The following is a 16,192-nucleotide window of genomic DNA, read 5'->3' on the forward strand; positions in this document are numbered from 1 at the left end:
TAAACATTTTTAGTTACTGAAGACTACCTATATAGATACAATACGAACTGTTTAGTCAATCATTTAATAGGTATTGACACTCTAGAACAACTTATCGAAGAAACCATCTGAATGAATCAACATAAATTTTCAACTTTGAATTGCACATTAGCACCATCAATTGGAGAATTTTCAGATACTGTTTACACTATTTGATCTGTTTTTAACTCCGGGACATTTTTTTCCGAAAACACCAACATTCTATATCATCAGGGTTTAGAGATATCACATTATAAATTTTCTATCGTCAAATTGTCAACTAGCACCATTCATTGGACAAGTTCTCAATCAACATGGTTTTCATAATGTATACTCTGACATTCCTAACAGCTTTCCAAAAAAAAACGGCTCTATATCTTTAAATTTTTTGATAAGAGCTTGTTCGGAGTGGAATGAAAACACTCTTCGTATCAGCTTTCTATATAGCAGATCAAAGCTAAAAATTGGTTTATTATGAATTTTCATTGATTGCATTCAGTTCACAAAGGAATAAAATTACTCACAATTATTGGTGTTCTACATTTCTTCCAACTTTCCTCCTGCAGATTCACCCGCAAATTATACTGAACCTGATGACGTTTTGTAATTAATCATAAGCTTTCTAGAGTTCATTTGATTTCACTTACTGTATGTTACTTCTCAGTAGTTGTTAATTTCGCACGTTTTATTCTAAGTTAACCACATGTGATAACTGTCTGTGATAATAGGTTAAGGTTTCTGTAATCTGTGATAATAGGTTAAGGTTTAGGTATCATTTTTTATAACAAAATTTCTATTTTTATACCCTTTCACGTATCCAAACTATCACTCTTTTCTCCTTCTAGAATTTCTATCCTCACCACAACTTGTACTACTAAATTAACTTTTATTCGATAAATTTCACCTTGCTTCTATCTTCAGAGTTTTAACACATTGATTATTCAACCTTACGTTTCCTTACTTCTCTTTCTTTCCGCTTTCTTCCTGTTGACGTTTACCATCCTTCTTCGGCGTCGTGTTGCACAAAGCATCATTCGGTCTCCGTGGTGTTGCCCTCAACATTTCCCCAGCCCGTAATTCTGACACGATAGCGTTATCCGGATCAGTGTTACCATTTCCAATCTCTAATACTGCAAGGTTGGCTGTCGCCCTTTTGAATACTCCGCTGTTAGTTCTAATCCAAGCTTGGCGAACACGTCCATCACTAGATATTATGGGAGCTTCGACCATTCCTCGCACCCAGAGTTTACGTTTAGCTCCTTCTACTACGTAGACTAAATCGCCGGTTTTCAAACCCTTCGTTTCACTGAACCACTTGGCACGACCGTTTAAAGTGGGGACATATTCTTTAATCCACCGGTTCCACATTTCCGAGGCTAGTTGCTGTGATCTTTTATAGGCATCTCTGAGAGCCTCTGCTGAGTACGGTGGAGGAGGTGTTGACTGAGCTTCATTGGGCGATACTCCACGAAGAAAGTGATTCGGACTTAGTGTTTCGATCTCATCTGCTGACTGCGGCACGTAGGTCAAAGGACGTGAGTTAATCATATCCTCAGCTTCAGCTATTGCTGTCAGTAAAATCTCATCCGTAAGACGCCTTCCATCATCAATAACTTCCAGCGCATCTTTCACTGACCGAACTAGCCTTTCCCAAACACCTCCCATATGCGGGGTGGCTGGCGGATTAAAGTTCCATTTCATTCGAGCGTTGGTTAACTCATTTGCGCAGTCTTCATCAATATGGTGAATCACCTTTATTAGTTCCTTACTGGCTCCTTTAAGGTTAGTACCGTTGTCTGAGAAAATCTCGAGGGGAGGCCCTCGTTTGCAGATAAATCTCCGAATAGCCATCAAACAAGATTGCGAGTTCAGGCTGTGAGCAACCTCTAAGTGAATGGCCCTCACGACTAAGCACGTGAATAATACTATCCATCGTTTCTCTATACGACGGCCAACTGACACACCGAACGGGCCTAAATAATCAACTCCCACGTAGCTAAAAGGACGTTGGAATGGTATTAAACGCTGAACGGGCAATGAGGCCATTCTGGGAGTTTGTGGACGACTTCGGTGGATTCGACACCAGACACAGTTCCTCATAACTCTGTGTACTACTCTATCTAGAGTTGGAATGTAATATCGCTGTTTTAGTTCGTTTTTTACCGTTTCCCTGTAACCGTGACCAAACTTCTCATGGTAATGTTGTACTAATTTATCAGTTAGAAGATGGTCTTTTGGTAAGATAATCGGAAATCGCATGTCGAAAGGAAGAAAATCTGCATTCTTCGTCCTCCCTTCCATGCGTATTAGTCCATATTGATCTATCAATGGAGTGAGCTTATATAATGGACTTGATGTTTCAACATTCAGCCACTGGGATGCAGGTCTATTTCGGTTATGAAGAAGTATCTTCGTTTCGCTTCGATATTCTTCCGCTTGAACTGCTTTGTATAAGTACTGTTCTGCTAACATGAATTCTTCCTGCTTTAACGGAACTCGTTCTACTAATCGACAATTTGCTCTCAGTAATCTTGTTTGCCGTTTTGTGGCTTTCAGAGTTTCCAAGGAGCGACCTTCCAGTAGTCTTTTACAATTGGAGATAAATCTATAAACACAAGTAATCGTACGAACCAAGACCGTCCATTTCGAAATTCGATTTATGTCAACCAAGAACTTTGTTAAAAATACGTCGTGAACTAAGAGATGTGCTTTAATTTCTTCGTTTGTATTTGCAGAAATCGATGGTTGCTTGGGCCATTCTGATGTATCTCGACTTAAAAACAACTGGCCTTTGAACCACGAACTATCTGAATTGAAACTTGTATCGCCTTTCCATTTAGTTACACGATCGGCTTCGTTGTACTTCGTCGGTACCCAGTACCAATCTGTAACGTTAGTAAGAGTCAGAATTTCTCCTATGCGAAATCCAACATATTGTCGGTATCGCCGATGGTCTGATTTAATCCAGGAAAGAACATTTCGAGAATCTGTCCACAAAAAAATTTGATGTATATTAAAACTGTGATTTCGTTGAACGGATTCAACCAGTCTCGCGCCTAGTACGGCCGCCTGTAGCTCTAAACGAGGTATCGTCAACGGTTTCAACGGTGCGACCTTACTTTTGCTCATCACCAACGCACAATAAATTTTACCATCAATCTCGGCTCGAAAATATGCCACGCAACCATAGGCATTCTCGCTCGCATCGGTAAATACATGCAACTGAATGTTTTTCATTTGGCTTGAATATGCTTTTCCAAAGTAACTAGGTCGTCAAATGGTGAGATAACTAAGTCCTCACAAGTCCCTATCTCATGCCTCCCCGAGCGTCTATGATGACATTTGATCAATAGAACGGCGTCGACTGGGTGCTATCGCCTTCTGCGTTAGTAGCAGAATGAGAGGGTGCGAAATGGCTTGTAGGTTGAAGCCCATCCTAAAGTGCAGTGTTTATCATAGTATATTACAACATATAATTCTGTTGTTTATTACATCATGTATTATTATTATTATTATTATTATTATTGTTATTATTATTATTATTATTATTATTATTATTATTATTAGAAGAGCGTAACTTACACTGCGACATTAACTGTTATATTGTATCATAGCATATAATTTCACATATTATCGGCTTACACTATTTTATGTTATTATATACTATGTTGTATGGTATTATACTGCATTGCATTATATCATATTATATGGTATTATATTATAATATATTATATTATATTGTATTCTATTATATTATGTTATATTGTATTGCATTATGTTGTATTATATTATATTATATTATATTATATTATATTATATTATAGGGTTTATTATGAGTAGTACTACGTACCTCTGCGCAAAATATAAATTTGTTTTCCTTATAAGTTATCATTTTTAAAGTAAATTTTAACTAAAGATCAAGGTCATCACAAGGTGAGCTTGGTCCTCACTGGTTCCTGTTGTGTTTTATTCATTCTATTATTTATTATATAATTCATTGTACTATATTATGTTGTTTTTTTTTATTATTTTCATTATTATATTTATTGTTAGTATTATTAATTTGTCATCAATAATAATAACATATATTATTTTTATAGATGTGGATATTATTATTCTTATTAGAAGAGAAATATTCTACTTCCTGCAGTACTGCGAAGATAGAAGAGCATAACTGACACTCTACAGTAACTGTTATTTTATATATTGATTTATAATATATTATATTGTATGACATTGTATTATATTATATTAAATTAAAATATATTTTACTATATTATGTTATATTATATTATTTTGTAGTATATAAGTATTATTATTATTATTATTATTATTATTATTATTATTATTATTATTATTATTATTATTATTATTATTATTATTATTACTATTATTATTATTATTATTATTATTATTATTATTATTACTATTATTATTATTATTACTATTGTTACCATTATTATAATCTTTATCATTATCAGCTACATTTTCATTTCCATACTAAACATTTCACTTTACACATATATTATTAAATTGTATCATATTATATTACGTCATATTTTGTGGTATTATATTATATTACATTGTACTATATTATACTATATTATGGTACAATGTTTGGTATTGTTTTATATAGTATTGTAATGCATTTTTTAATACACAATTATAAGTGTATTATATTGCATTGTGATGTATTACATTTTTATATTTTATGCATAATAATATTTTATTATATTCAGTGTCGTATAGTGACCAAACTATATTATAATATATTATGGTATATTTTACTATATTATGTCACATAACATTATGATACTATTATATTCATCATAAAATATTATAGTAGACTATAATACACTGTACCATACGATTTTGCACCGTTTTATACTATATTGTGTTTTATTGTATTATACTGCCGGAAATTATATTAAAGTGTATTATGTTACATTATATAATACTATGCTCAAGTACATTGTAAGGGAAGAGGGATGGGAGTGCATCAGGGTATCTTACAAGTGAATGACTGGATGAAGGAGTGAAATGTCAACCCGATTCACAGGGGAAAGCTGTGTGTTTTCCCCAGAAGGTCTGAAATGAGTAAGACGCACCCTTCTAACAAACAAACCATCAGGCAGGTTTAAGCTGGTACAGCGAATTCTTTTATTATATGGCCGGATGTTATTGCTGGAAGGCGCCGGGTCCTCAAAGTCCATTTTGGCCTTCTTAACAGCAGTAATATGAAAGTTATCTGATAATCAAATTCGGATCTACTGTAAGTCTACCTGCATCCACTGGTAATGCCTTGAACTGATGGTGGCTTCACACATACATACATACATACATACAATATGCTTTTCCAAAGTAACTTCGAGGTACTCGGATTTTTCCAATCTCCGGCAAAAGTTTCGTCCATTTACTCCATTTTTCAAAGGATTCGTCATCGATGAGATCATCCCACTCGCATCCTGTTCGCCACAAGTTTTGTACCAGTATCCTGCCAAGTATCGTGAAGGGTGATAAGAGCCCTAACGGATCGAACATTGACATCACGCAGCTGAGTACTGTTCTTTTCGAAGGGCGTTCTGTACCAGAAAGAACGGCCTGGAAACCTATTCGCGTGTTAGTGCAAAAAGAAAATTCATCATCATCATCAGGATTCCAAACAATCCCGAGCACACGTTCATTCTCAGAGTGTTTATCTTGATTGAAATGTACAGAATGAGAGGCAGATTGTTCTCCTAACGCTTGCATAAACTCTTTGGAGTTGGACACCCAATTTCTTATTTGAAAGCCTCCTCGCGCATGAATCAATCGTACTTCTTTTGCTAACTTTACTGCATGCTCTACCGTATCCACACTGTCAAAATAATCGTCAACGTAATGTTTGCTAACGATCGCATCCGCCGCTTCTGGATAGTTTTCAGCGTGCTCCTCAGCATTTATATTTTTAATGAATTGAGCTGAACAAGGTGAACATGTTGAACCGAATGTAGCAACATTCATAACATAAATCTGAGGTGGTTTCGATGAATCAAAGCGATACAGAAATCGCTGAGACTGTCTATCTGCCTGTCTTATCAGGATCTGATGGAACATCTCCTTTATATCACCTCCGAATCCGATGCTTTTCTCTCGGAAACGTTGAATAACTGCAGGAAGGCTAGTTAGCATATCCGGCCCTTTCAGCAACTCTGAATTTAAGGAAATTCCGTTTACAGCGGCAGCAGCGTCCCACACGAGACGAACCTTTCCGGGTTTTCGGGGATTGATGACTACGTTCAATGGAAGATACCACACGGCTGATGGGTTCGATACAACGAGCTCTTCTGTAGTTATTTGATGTGCATAACCCTTTTGAACATACTCCTCTATTAGTTTATGAACGTTTTCGTGGAGGACTGGGTCCCGTGCTAGCTTCCTTTCTAACGCCTGCAGTCTTCTCATAGCCATCGGGTAGCTATCTGGAAACCGACGTATTTCATCGCGCCATAGAAGTCCCGTTTCAAAGCGATCACCTACACGAACTGTAGTTGTTTTCAAAATATTCCGAGCTCTCATATCTTCTCTGGATTCTGGTATGTATCCTGTAATTCCTGTTTCTTCTAACGAGAACTGGTGACGAAGCATATCATGTAGATCTTGATTTGTGATTGGGGATACTGTATGTAAATTGACGTATGTTTGGTGAATAATCCTTTGCTGATGCGGTCCGTATACCGACCATCCTAATTTTGAACGCACTGCAATTGGCTCGCCTTGACGACCAATGCGTGATTCTATAGGCGCGAAGACATGCAAATTGTCTAAACCGATCATAATCTTCGGCTCATCTTCCGTTTGATTAACCAACGGCAAGTTCATCAAATGATGGTAACGTTTCGTAATTTCTTCTATTCTTACACATTGCTTCGGTAACATTAGTCCTTTGACCGAACGTACATTTAGCAACGGATACTTTTCGCAAGCTCCCCTAGCCGATAGCATCAAATCGACTTTACGTGAATGATCCTCGTATCTTTTCATGTTTCCCGTCCAAGTCACTATTAATGGTTCTATTTTTCCGCTAACAGGAAGCTTTTTTAAGACATCCTCATCCACAAGGGTTACCGAGGAACCCTCATCCAAAAAGGCTAAAATATTCAAATAACAACTACCCGCATAAATTGTTATGGGAACAATCCGAAATATCACGGAACGAAATGGATTATCATGGGTATTAGACTCAGTTTGCAATACTTGAACGGTTTCGACAGTGCGATGCAATAGAGGGTGATGACTTCCTTGGCATCTTCCTACATTACAGCGGATCTTGAAGTTACAAGGGCTTTTTCCGTGATTATTTAGACAAACAATACAAAGTTTAAATCTGTCAACTATTTTCAACCTGTCCGAAACACACATTCTTTTGAATTGATCGCAAAGTCTGATTTTATGATCAGCCCTTTTGCATAACCAGCACGGTTTGTTAGTGTCGCCTTCTATTTTGTTCAGTGTATTTGAATGCATATGTACAAATTCCCTTCTCTTAGGTGTTCCTTTGCTACAGCGTGGTACGTCGTTTGGCTCAAAGTAGCTAAGCTCGCTAACTTCCGATACATCCGATACAATATTGTTGATGAAGTCCGTAAATACTCTAAGAGGTGTACCTTCGTTACTACGCTTAAACCGTACCCAGTCTAGTTTGTAGCTATGTGGAAGCTTATCCACTAGCTCTTGAACCAACATTGGGTTACTGAGATGATCGGTTAGTTTGGCCGCTTCTAAATGGTCACATAGTTGCTTCACTGTTATACCGAAGTGAATGAATGTCTCCAATCGGTCCACTCTAGGAGGTCTAGCTTTGCGGACCTTTGCTAGCAGACTGCTTAGAAGCTTTTCTGGTTTCCCAAATAGGTCTCGCAGGTCTTTGATCACGTCTGGTACCGACTCCGGTAGTACAAGTCGGCTCCTTACAGCCTCGAGAGCTTCTCCTCGCAAACTGTCCTGCAAGCGCTTCAAATTGTCTAGATTTGAAAATCCGCACGCTTGGGTGGTATATTCAAAACTACTAATAAATATCGGCCAAATCTCTGGTTCTCCTTTAAACAGTGGCAAATGTTTTGATACTGCTTGTCGAGCAGCTAACTGGTCCTTTGAGGGCCCAACTGGCTTCTGCCCCAGCCCGTTTCGCTCACGGGTTTTCAACAGTCTAGCGACAAGCTTTAATTGGTCGCTGTTGAGGCTGTCTACACTTTCATCATCTTCGCACTTCTCATCTTCGTACATTTCCGTTAACTTTTCTAGTATCGAATCAATTTCCTTATTTGCTGCTTGCGATTTATTTTCAGTTTTGGGTACTGCTCCTTTTAAATCGTCAGCCGTTGTAGAGGTTTGTTTTTTATCTTGAACCTTATTTGAATGCAGCCATTGTGGAACCTTTTCACTCCAAGATTCCATCTCATCTTCCTTTCCTTCATTTACCTCCTTTCTAGTATCATCAACATATTAATATTAGATTCCTTTACGATATTCAGCTTCTCCACGAATTTTTGTTGTAAAGCTTGTCTCCTTTCAACATATTTCGCTTCTTCTGCTAATCGCATTAATATTAGATTCCTTTACGATATTCAGCTTCTCCACGAATTTTTGTTGTAAAGCTTGTCTCCTTTCAACATATTTCGCTTCTTCTGCTAATCGCATTTGTAGATGCTTTCGCTCTTGGGTTAGCCGATATTCCCTTATTTCCCGTTCCTGCTGCAATTCTCGTTCGCGTAGTTCCTTTTCTTGTATCAATTTCTTTTCCTCTATTGCTCGTTTCATTTCTAACCTCCTCTCATGTAAAATGCGTTGATTTTCTAGTTCCTGTTCTTTCTCTTGCTGTTCTTCTTCTAGCAGCTTCAAGGCAGTGTCTAGTGCCGATATGTTACTGTGTATCGAACTGCAGTCGCTCTTGCTTGCGGTTCCTTTTTTCTCTCCAGCTTTCTTAGATCCTTTTTTTACAGATTTGGGCAAACGCAATTGGTTGCAACACTTAACGCAACTCCAAGGTTGATCTTCTATTTCAGCTGTGACCCCAGCGCATCGGTAGTGAGCCCACATACTGCAAGCATCACATTGCACCATGTCGTCTGCACTATCCGGCTCTTGACAAAGCATACAGTTTTTTTCCGTCGAGGTGTCCATAATCCTTTGAGGTTATCCGAACAATAATTCTTTGATTTGTGTTCGGAGTGGAATGAAAACACTCTTCGTATCAGCTTTCTATATAGCAGATCAAAGCTAAAAATTGGTTTATTATGAATTTTCATTGATTGCATTCAGTTCACAAAGGAATAAAATTACTCACAATTATTGGTGTTCTACATTTCTTCCAACTTTCCTCCTGCAGATTCACCCGCAAATTATACTGAACCTGATGACGTTTTGTAATTAATCATAAGCTTTCTAGAGTTCATTTGATTTCACTTACTGTATGTTACTTCTCAGTAGTTGTTAATTTCGCACGTTTTATTCTAAGTTAACCACATGTGATAACTGTCTGTGATAATAGGTTAAGGTTTCTGTAATCTGTGATAATAGGTTAAGGTTTAGGTATCATTTTTTATAACAAAATTTCTATTTTTATACCCTTTCACGTATCCAAACTATCACTCTTTTCTCCTTCTAGAATTTCTATCCTCACCACAACTTGTACTACTAAATTAACTTTTATTCGATAAATTTCACCTTGCTTCTATCTTCAGAGTTTTAACACATTGATTATTCAACCTTACGTTTCCTTACTTCTCTTTCTTTCCGCTTTCTTCCTGTTGACGTTTACCATCCTTCTTCGGCGTCGTGTTGCACAAAGCATCATTCGGTCTCCGTGGTGTTGCCCTCAACAGAGCTTAATTCTGATAATTAAAATGTGAATTCAAGCACACTAACTACATCTGATGGAGAGATTCCGAGATAAAATATTTACTCCCGCATTCTTCAAAATGCTATAATTTGCGAAATTTGCGTCTGAGTTAAGCGAATGATTTATATCATGCATTTCTCAAAGCGCCCCTGGCGAAACAGTTCTCAACTAATTGTCTGTCAAACTACACTAAACTGTTGGTCTAAGCAAGAAGTTTTCCGAAGATTGTGTGGCTCTATCTGTCGACCGAAGCGAGATAACCGTTCACAGCCCAATCAGTCGAAATCTCATATGCTCTGTGTCTCGTTTATTGCGGTTTTCCAGCAAGAACGAATCCGGCAACAACGTATATCGGCAAAACCAAATCCGCGTTGTGCGATCCCCACTGTAATTGAAACTAAAAAAAACTTGTTTTAATTAATATCAATCATACTATCATATATAATACTGTGGTATTCTTCAAAATAATTTTCATCGATTCTTAAAAGAATAACCGAAATCGGTTTGTTTGACCGTCTACTGATAAAAACTATCAATTGGAAAAGATTTGAGGTCGATTTAAATTTTTTTTAAAGATTTTTCCCCATTTTAAGTGATGGTATACAACTTTTAACCCACTTTACCCTATATTTCCGGATCCGGAAGTCGGATCCGCATAAAATTCAGGAATTACGCATGAAACCACAGGACCTTTCATTTGAACCTAAGTTTGTGAAAATCTGTCGCGCCATCTATGAGAAAAATTAGAACACATATTTTCTTTTTTTTACACATTTTACCCCATAACTCCCGAACCGAAAGTCGGATCCAAGTAATATTCAGGAATTTTGTATGGGACCACAAGACCTTTCATTTGAATCTAAGTTTGTTAAAATCGGTTCAGCCATCTCCGAGAAAAGTTAGTGCAAAAAACGTTACATACACACATACGCACATACACACACATACACACACAGACATTTTGTGTACTCGACGAACTGAGTCGAATGGTATATGCCTCGGTTCAAAAGTCGGTTTTTACAGTGATTGCATAACCTTTCTATATGCGAAAGGCAAAACCAGTTTTAATCCACCAAGTGGTGTAATGACGCCTTTCTCATATCAATCATACCATCATATATAATACTGTGGTATTCTTCAAAACAATTTTCTTCGATTCCTAAAAAGAATAACAGAAATCGGTTTGTTTGACCGTCTAGTGATAAAAACTATTAATTGGAGAAGATTTGAGGTCGATTTACAAAACTTTTTACGGTTTTTCGCCCTTTTCAGTGATGGTATACAATTTTTAACAAATTTAGGAATTACGTATGGGACCACAGGACCTTTCATTTGAACCTGAGTTTATGAAAATCGGTCGCGCCATCTATGAGAAAAGCTAGAAAACATATTTTCATTTTTTGCACATTTTACCCCATAACTCCGGAACCGGAAGTCGGATCCAAACAATATTCAGGAATTTTGTATGGGATGACAAGACCTTTCATTTGAATCTAAGTTTGTGAAAATCGGTTCAGCCATCTCTGAGAAAAATTAGTGCAAAAAAAACGTTACATGCACACATACGCACATACACACACACAGACATTTTGCGTACTCGACGAACTGAGTCGAATGGTATATGACATTCGGCCCTCCGGGCCTCGGTTCAAAAGTCGGTTTTCACAGTGATTGCATAACCTTTCTATATGAGAAATGTAAAACAGGGAGCAACCAGAATCAGAAGAGAATTTTTTTTCAGGAACAAGAAGCCAGTTGTCAGGTCCTGTCGTAGGGTTTTACCAGGTCTTGACTAACGGTTATGTATACCAGCACAAGTCTTCGATCTCAGGCAGACGAAATTAGACACAGCTTGCTGCTAAAATTTCCTGTAATTAAAAATCCTTAGTTTTATCTATTCAAAGTTATGCGCAGAAAGATTACCAGTAGGACCAACATTGTTACTAATCGATATCAAATTGACAGAGCTGTTGGATTCTATACCTGACCACTTTTCTAAACGATTTATTTTTTAAATTTTTATTTTGTACTTTCCAATAGAAAACGAAGAAGTGTTTCACATTAAAACGTGGATCCGTAAATGTTGAAATAAATCCCAATATATTCAGAAGAACTGCAAATGCGTTTATTTCAATCGTTTACCATATAATTGAAAGTTATCCAACCAAACCATGATTATTCCATTCAACTGGTTATTGATGCCAGATATTTGCGAAGTCACAGCTTTAATCACATTACCTACGGTTGAGGTGACAGTTCCAAGCAAATTTTGCAGAATATCTAGCTGCGGCGCGGCGAACGTAACCTGAAATTTGAAATTTTTCAATGGATTGTTAGAAACATTTGAACAGGTCAGATGGATCTCATTTAAAAAAATGCAAAAAAAACAAAAATGTTAATAAATAATAATTTCGTGAAGTTATATTTCCCAGAAAAGTCAATAATCAAAGCAAAAGGCTATTGGTTGTTACTTACAGCCAGAAAACACAGGCCGAATCCAATAACTAACAATGATTTCATTTTTACAATCTGTTGTTACTTTTTGAAGCCCTTCAAAATCACGGTTGAAACTGATATCCGAATGAAATGTTTTGAATATTTATAGTCCCACTGTTCGCCATTTCTATAGTAGTAAATGTTAACATCAATCCATTTGTTCAGTTATCATCCCAAGTAGCACGTTAAGTTGTTGTCCTGTATATTTCTACTGACTGTGCAATTTATCAAGTTAGTTTATATCACTATTCTAGTAACTGTTGTGTTATGGAAAAAGCGCAATTTTTCTGTGTTGTGCAACAGTTCATCCGTTATTACGAAAAATTATTCACAACGATTGTGCAACTGATACAAAAACTCATGCGTTGATCCCATCGAAAAGGTAGAAATAAAATCGGTGAAGAAACAATTGTGAAACTCGTGCAATCTACTACGTAATGTAAACAAGAAATGGAATGTTGTTTACAAAAACATAACAAACATAATTTCTTATAAATAAGTTTCACATTTGATTTTCAATACAATTGCTTTCAACACAAACGTGGGTCTTGTAAAATAATCTGCACATGAAAAATGATAATGCACTATTGTAGAATTAATCTTTTGTGTTTTTGTAAATGAAAAATCGACAACGAACTGCATTTTTGTGGTGAAACATGTATTCGTACGCCCGAAATTTTCAAGCGCCTTCAAATTAACGTGTTTTGATGATTGTACACAAATTTCTGTGAAAATAACAGTCTATTATTTTTAATGAGATTCATCGGAATGGTGTTTAAAATACGTGTATTCAAGCATTCTTTAAAATTCTCAGAAGATTTTGAACAAACTAATGTGTAATTAAACCTGAAAAATCTCGAAATGATTTTTCTTGAATTTTTTCTAATATGGCATCGATTGTAACAGTGAGTTGAATAGAAAATGGTTCACCCAACGTAATGACATATATTATCTAAATATTAACATGTTAATATTTCGGAAAGAAATTCTCTACGCTTTGGTTTTTTTATTAGTTTAAATCTTCTAGTTGAATTAAACAACAATACAGTATAGTCATTTATCTTAGAGGGCCCGACTTTTGTGATACGCACTGTAGGTATTATTTTGGCAAGTCTGTGTGCTGGAGTTGCAAAAACAAGTTGCACAAGCGGTAATATATAACTATGGGAGTAACTATGATGAAATTATCTTTTCGTTCAATATCTTTTAAAAGTGATGTCAGTTCAGCTTATTTTTTTTAGCGAGATGAAAACCGAATACAAATTATCTTATTGATTTTTGTTTTCATTGCGTATATAACGCTGTATTCCAGCAACTTTTATGATAATAATCTCATGTCTGCAAGTTTTACGTTCAATTCAAACATCTTACACAACTTTTTTTGCAAGTTTTGAATTTTATATCAATGTTTTTCTAAAACTGAAGAAAACTGCGCACACTGATCTAAAAATTCATGAGGCAGCCAAAACAATGCGGACTCTGCGGAAATATATTTTTTACAGCACGGTTATCAATTCGGCTCAGCTTTTTTTGCCTTGCGGAAAGCATCAATCTCTTCACTAATTTTTTGTTCCACATGAGATTTATAGCAATTTCGAAGTTATTACAATTATGACAGCCGTTTGGAAAGTTTTTGATAAGTTGCACAATTGTTATAGTTACTCCCGTTTTACATGACGATGTGAAATTTTTTGTAGAGCTTCTAGTGAAACTTTAGCAAGTTGATGATTTACTGCACAATTGTTTTAGATGTACTTAAAGTTATTCTACAGTGATTTTTTCGGTAGTATTGTAAAACTTAGCAGTGATTAGTTGCACAACCGATTTTAATATATTTAAAAATCTTCCTGAACTTATATAACATAAAAAACAATTCTAAAACAATCGTAGAACCTCTTGAAATTTCAATAAGTTACATTTGCTACTTGGGATATATTGACACAACTGCTTATATTCCCGAACATAATATTTGATGTTTTTTTTGTTTTTTTTTAACGCTGATACGACACGCGTAGCTCAATAAATTCAAAACGAACCAGAGCTTTACCTACACTGAAAATAATTTGCACGCTGGCATCATGTGCAAAGCATTTGAACTATCACTACTCGTAAAACACATGAAATTCATGAAAACATACACTTAACTCATAAAATGAGTGTAAAAACTGTTGATACTAAGTGGAAATCATGTTATATTTATCTGAAATGCACATCAAAACGATGAGGTGTATCGTTACCTCTAGATTCTATATGAATTCCATTCGAATGTCACATTGTTTTCCACATAGATTTCAATTGAAACACAGTTGACCGACATACATTTGTGCTGTACTCATTTCCACTATAAAATGAAACACATCAAAGCTAAGTGAAAAATAATCTAATCTTGCATCTTAGTGAATTTGCACATGAATTTGCACATGAATTTGCACAACAAATCGCTTTCGTTATGTATTGAAATGAAAAAGCATATTAAATTGAAGTGCTATTTACATATGAATCGATCGCACAAATTGTTGTTGTTGTTGTCGTCGTTTATTAGCGGCTTTAACCACGATTGGGTCGTTCACCGCACTCTCGCACAAATTTTTATCAGTGTAGTTTCCGCCCTATACGCTGTCAAAACATTCCAGTGTCATTCCATGACAACAGATTTGTTTATTATGATACTTTGTCGTGGAAGATTAAGAAAGATTTTGGGAGCTAAATAGTACTAAACAGAGATTACTATGTATTATGAATAACAGACTGTGATCAACATCAAAATCTCTGGATAAATCAAAATTGTAATGTTTCATGAATAATTATAGAACGTTGACATTTTCGTAGGGAAAATTTCTCATCACGCATCTCTTTTATTTGAAAAGAAGTAGGATTCTATATTAAAATCAGTAGTAATTAATTTCAATAATGATATGAACCTAAGACGACATGACTGATTGAAATGTTGTATATAGTAATATTTCACTGCCAAAGAAGAAAACAACACGGTACAACTTTCATATCGCAAGGAGCTCATCCTTCGACGGAAAGGGCGCGCGTTAGAATGCATCATCTTCTGATAATACCATATGCGCCAGACCATAATGCGGATTATTTTCAAAATACGTCTCGGCAAACAGGGATTAGTTCAACATCGAAACTATTGCGTCATATTTTTTTACTGTAACATCACGTCCCCAGGTGGGCAAATGGGTTCCTCATGAGCTGAATGATAGCAGGAAAAGCGAAATACGGTGAGCAAAATTTTTCTTGACATGACAAAATGGTTTTCTACACCGGATTGTGAAAGGAGATGAGAAAAGGATTTTTTTTGAGAATTTTATGCACAAAAAATCGATTTTATGCATTTGGTGGGATCGAGAAGGTGTCTATTACTACGAGCTTCTTAAACCAAGGTAACTATAAACACTAGTCGCTACCGACCAGAATGCGCCATAAGTCATGAGAATGTCATTTTATAGCACGACAACGCCCCACACACTCAGTCAATGCGACCAAAACATTATTTCAGAACTCATATGGATACTCTTCTTAAACCGCCTTATTCCCCAGGCTAGGCCCCTTCCGACTATCATTTGTTGTCTCTCGCACTTGCTGAGTAACGCTGTACTGTTTCTGAGGATGTGGAAAGCTAAAGATTCACAGTTTTTTCGAAGTGGTACTCGCGGGTTGGTGGAAAAAAATGCATTGCTTTCGAAGGCAAATATCTTTAGTATCTTACCTATTACTTATTATCCATATGTTTTTCCATTATTAACGCATTATAAACTGGCCGGGCCGGTGAAACATGTTAAG

General features: G+C 36.1%; 3 protein-coding genes across 5 annotated transcripts in view; 1 reads left to right on the forward strand and 2 right to left on the reverse strand.

The window, feature by feature from the left end:
* Positions 1 to 16,192, forward strand: part of LOC131428140 (uncharacterized) — a 251,352-nt gene that overhangs the window by 171,413 nt on the left and 63,747 nt on the right. The window lies entirely within an intron of this gene.
* On the reverse strand, positions 11 to 3,599 carry LOC131428142 (uncharacterized). Of its 2 annotated transcripts, XM_058591845.1 has the most exons (3): positions 824 to 3,599; positions 666 to 763; positions 11 to 608 (listed from the first exon to the last, which is right to left on the reverse strand). In XM_058591845.1, the coding sequence occupies exon 1, from the start codon at positions 3,253 to 3,255 to the stop codon at positions 976 to 978; it is 2,280 nt and encodes a 759-aa protein (XP_058447828.1). In that variant the 5' UTR covers positions 3,256 to 3,599; the 3' UTR covers positions 11 to 608; positions 666 to 763; positions 824 to 975. The 2 variants fall into 2 exon arrangements, with proteins under 2 accessions (XP_058447828.1, XP_058447827.1); XM_058591844.1 differs by having other exon boundaries at positions 666 to 3,599.
* LOC131428152 (uncharacterized) lies at positions 8,525 to 10,325 on the reverse strand. Its single transcript, XM_058591858.1, has 3 exons — positions 9,625 to 10,325; positions 9,467 to 9,564; positions 8,525 to 9,409 (listed from the first exon to the last, which is right to left on the reverse strand). Exon 3 carries the CDS (start codon positions 9,178 to 9,180, stop codon positions 8,569 to 8,571), a length of 612 nt encoding a protein of 203 aa, XP_058447841.1. The 5' UTR covers positions 9,181 to 9,409; positions 9,467 to 9,564; positions 9,625 to 10,325; the 3' UTR covers positions 8,525 to 8,568.

Source organism: Malaya genurostris, chromosome 2 (assembly GCF_030247185.1).
Source record: "Malaya genurostris strain Urasoe2022 chromosome 2, Malgen_1.1, whole genome shotgun sequence".
Lineage (NCBI taxonomy): Eukaryota > Metazoa > Arthropoda > Insecta > Diptera > Culicidae > Malaya > Malaya genurostris.

What these genes read in the sequence shown, in the direction of transcription:
- LOC131428142 (XM_058591845.1), bottom strand. Translation starts at nt 3,255, where the DNA reads ATGAAAAACATTCAGTTGCATGTATTTACCGATGCGAGCGAGAATGCC.
- LOC131428152 (XM_058591858.1), bottom strand. Translation starts at nt 9,180, where the DNA reads ATGGACACCTCGACGGAAAAAAACTGTATGCTTTGTCAAGAGCCGGAT.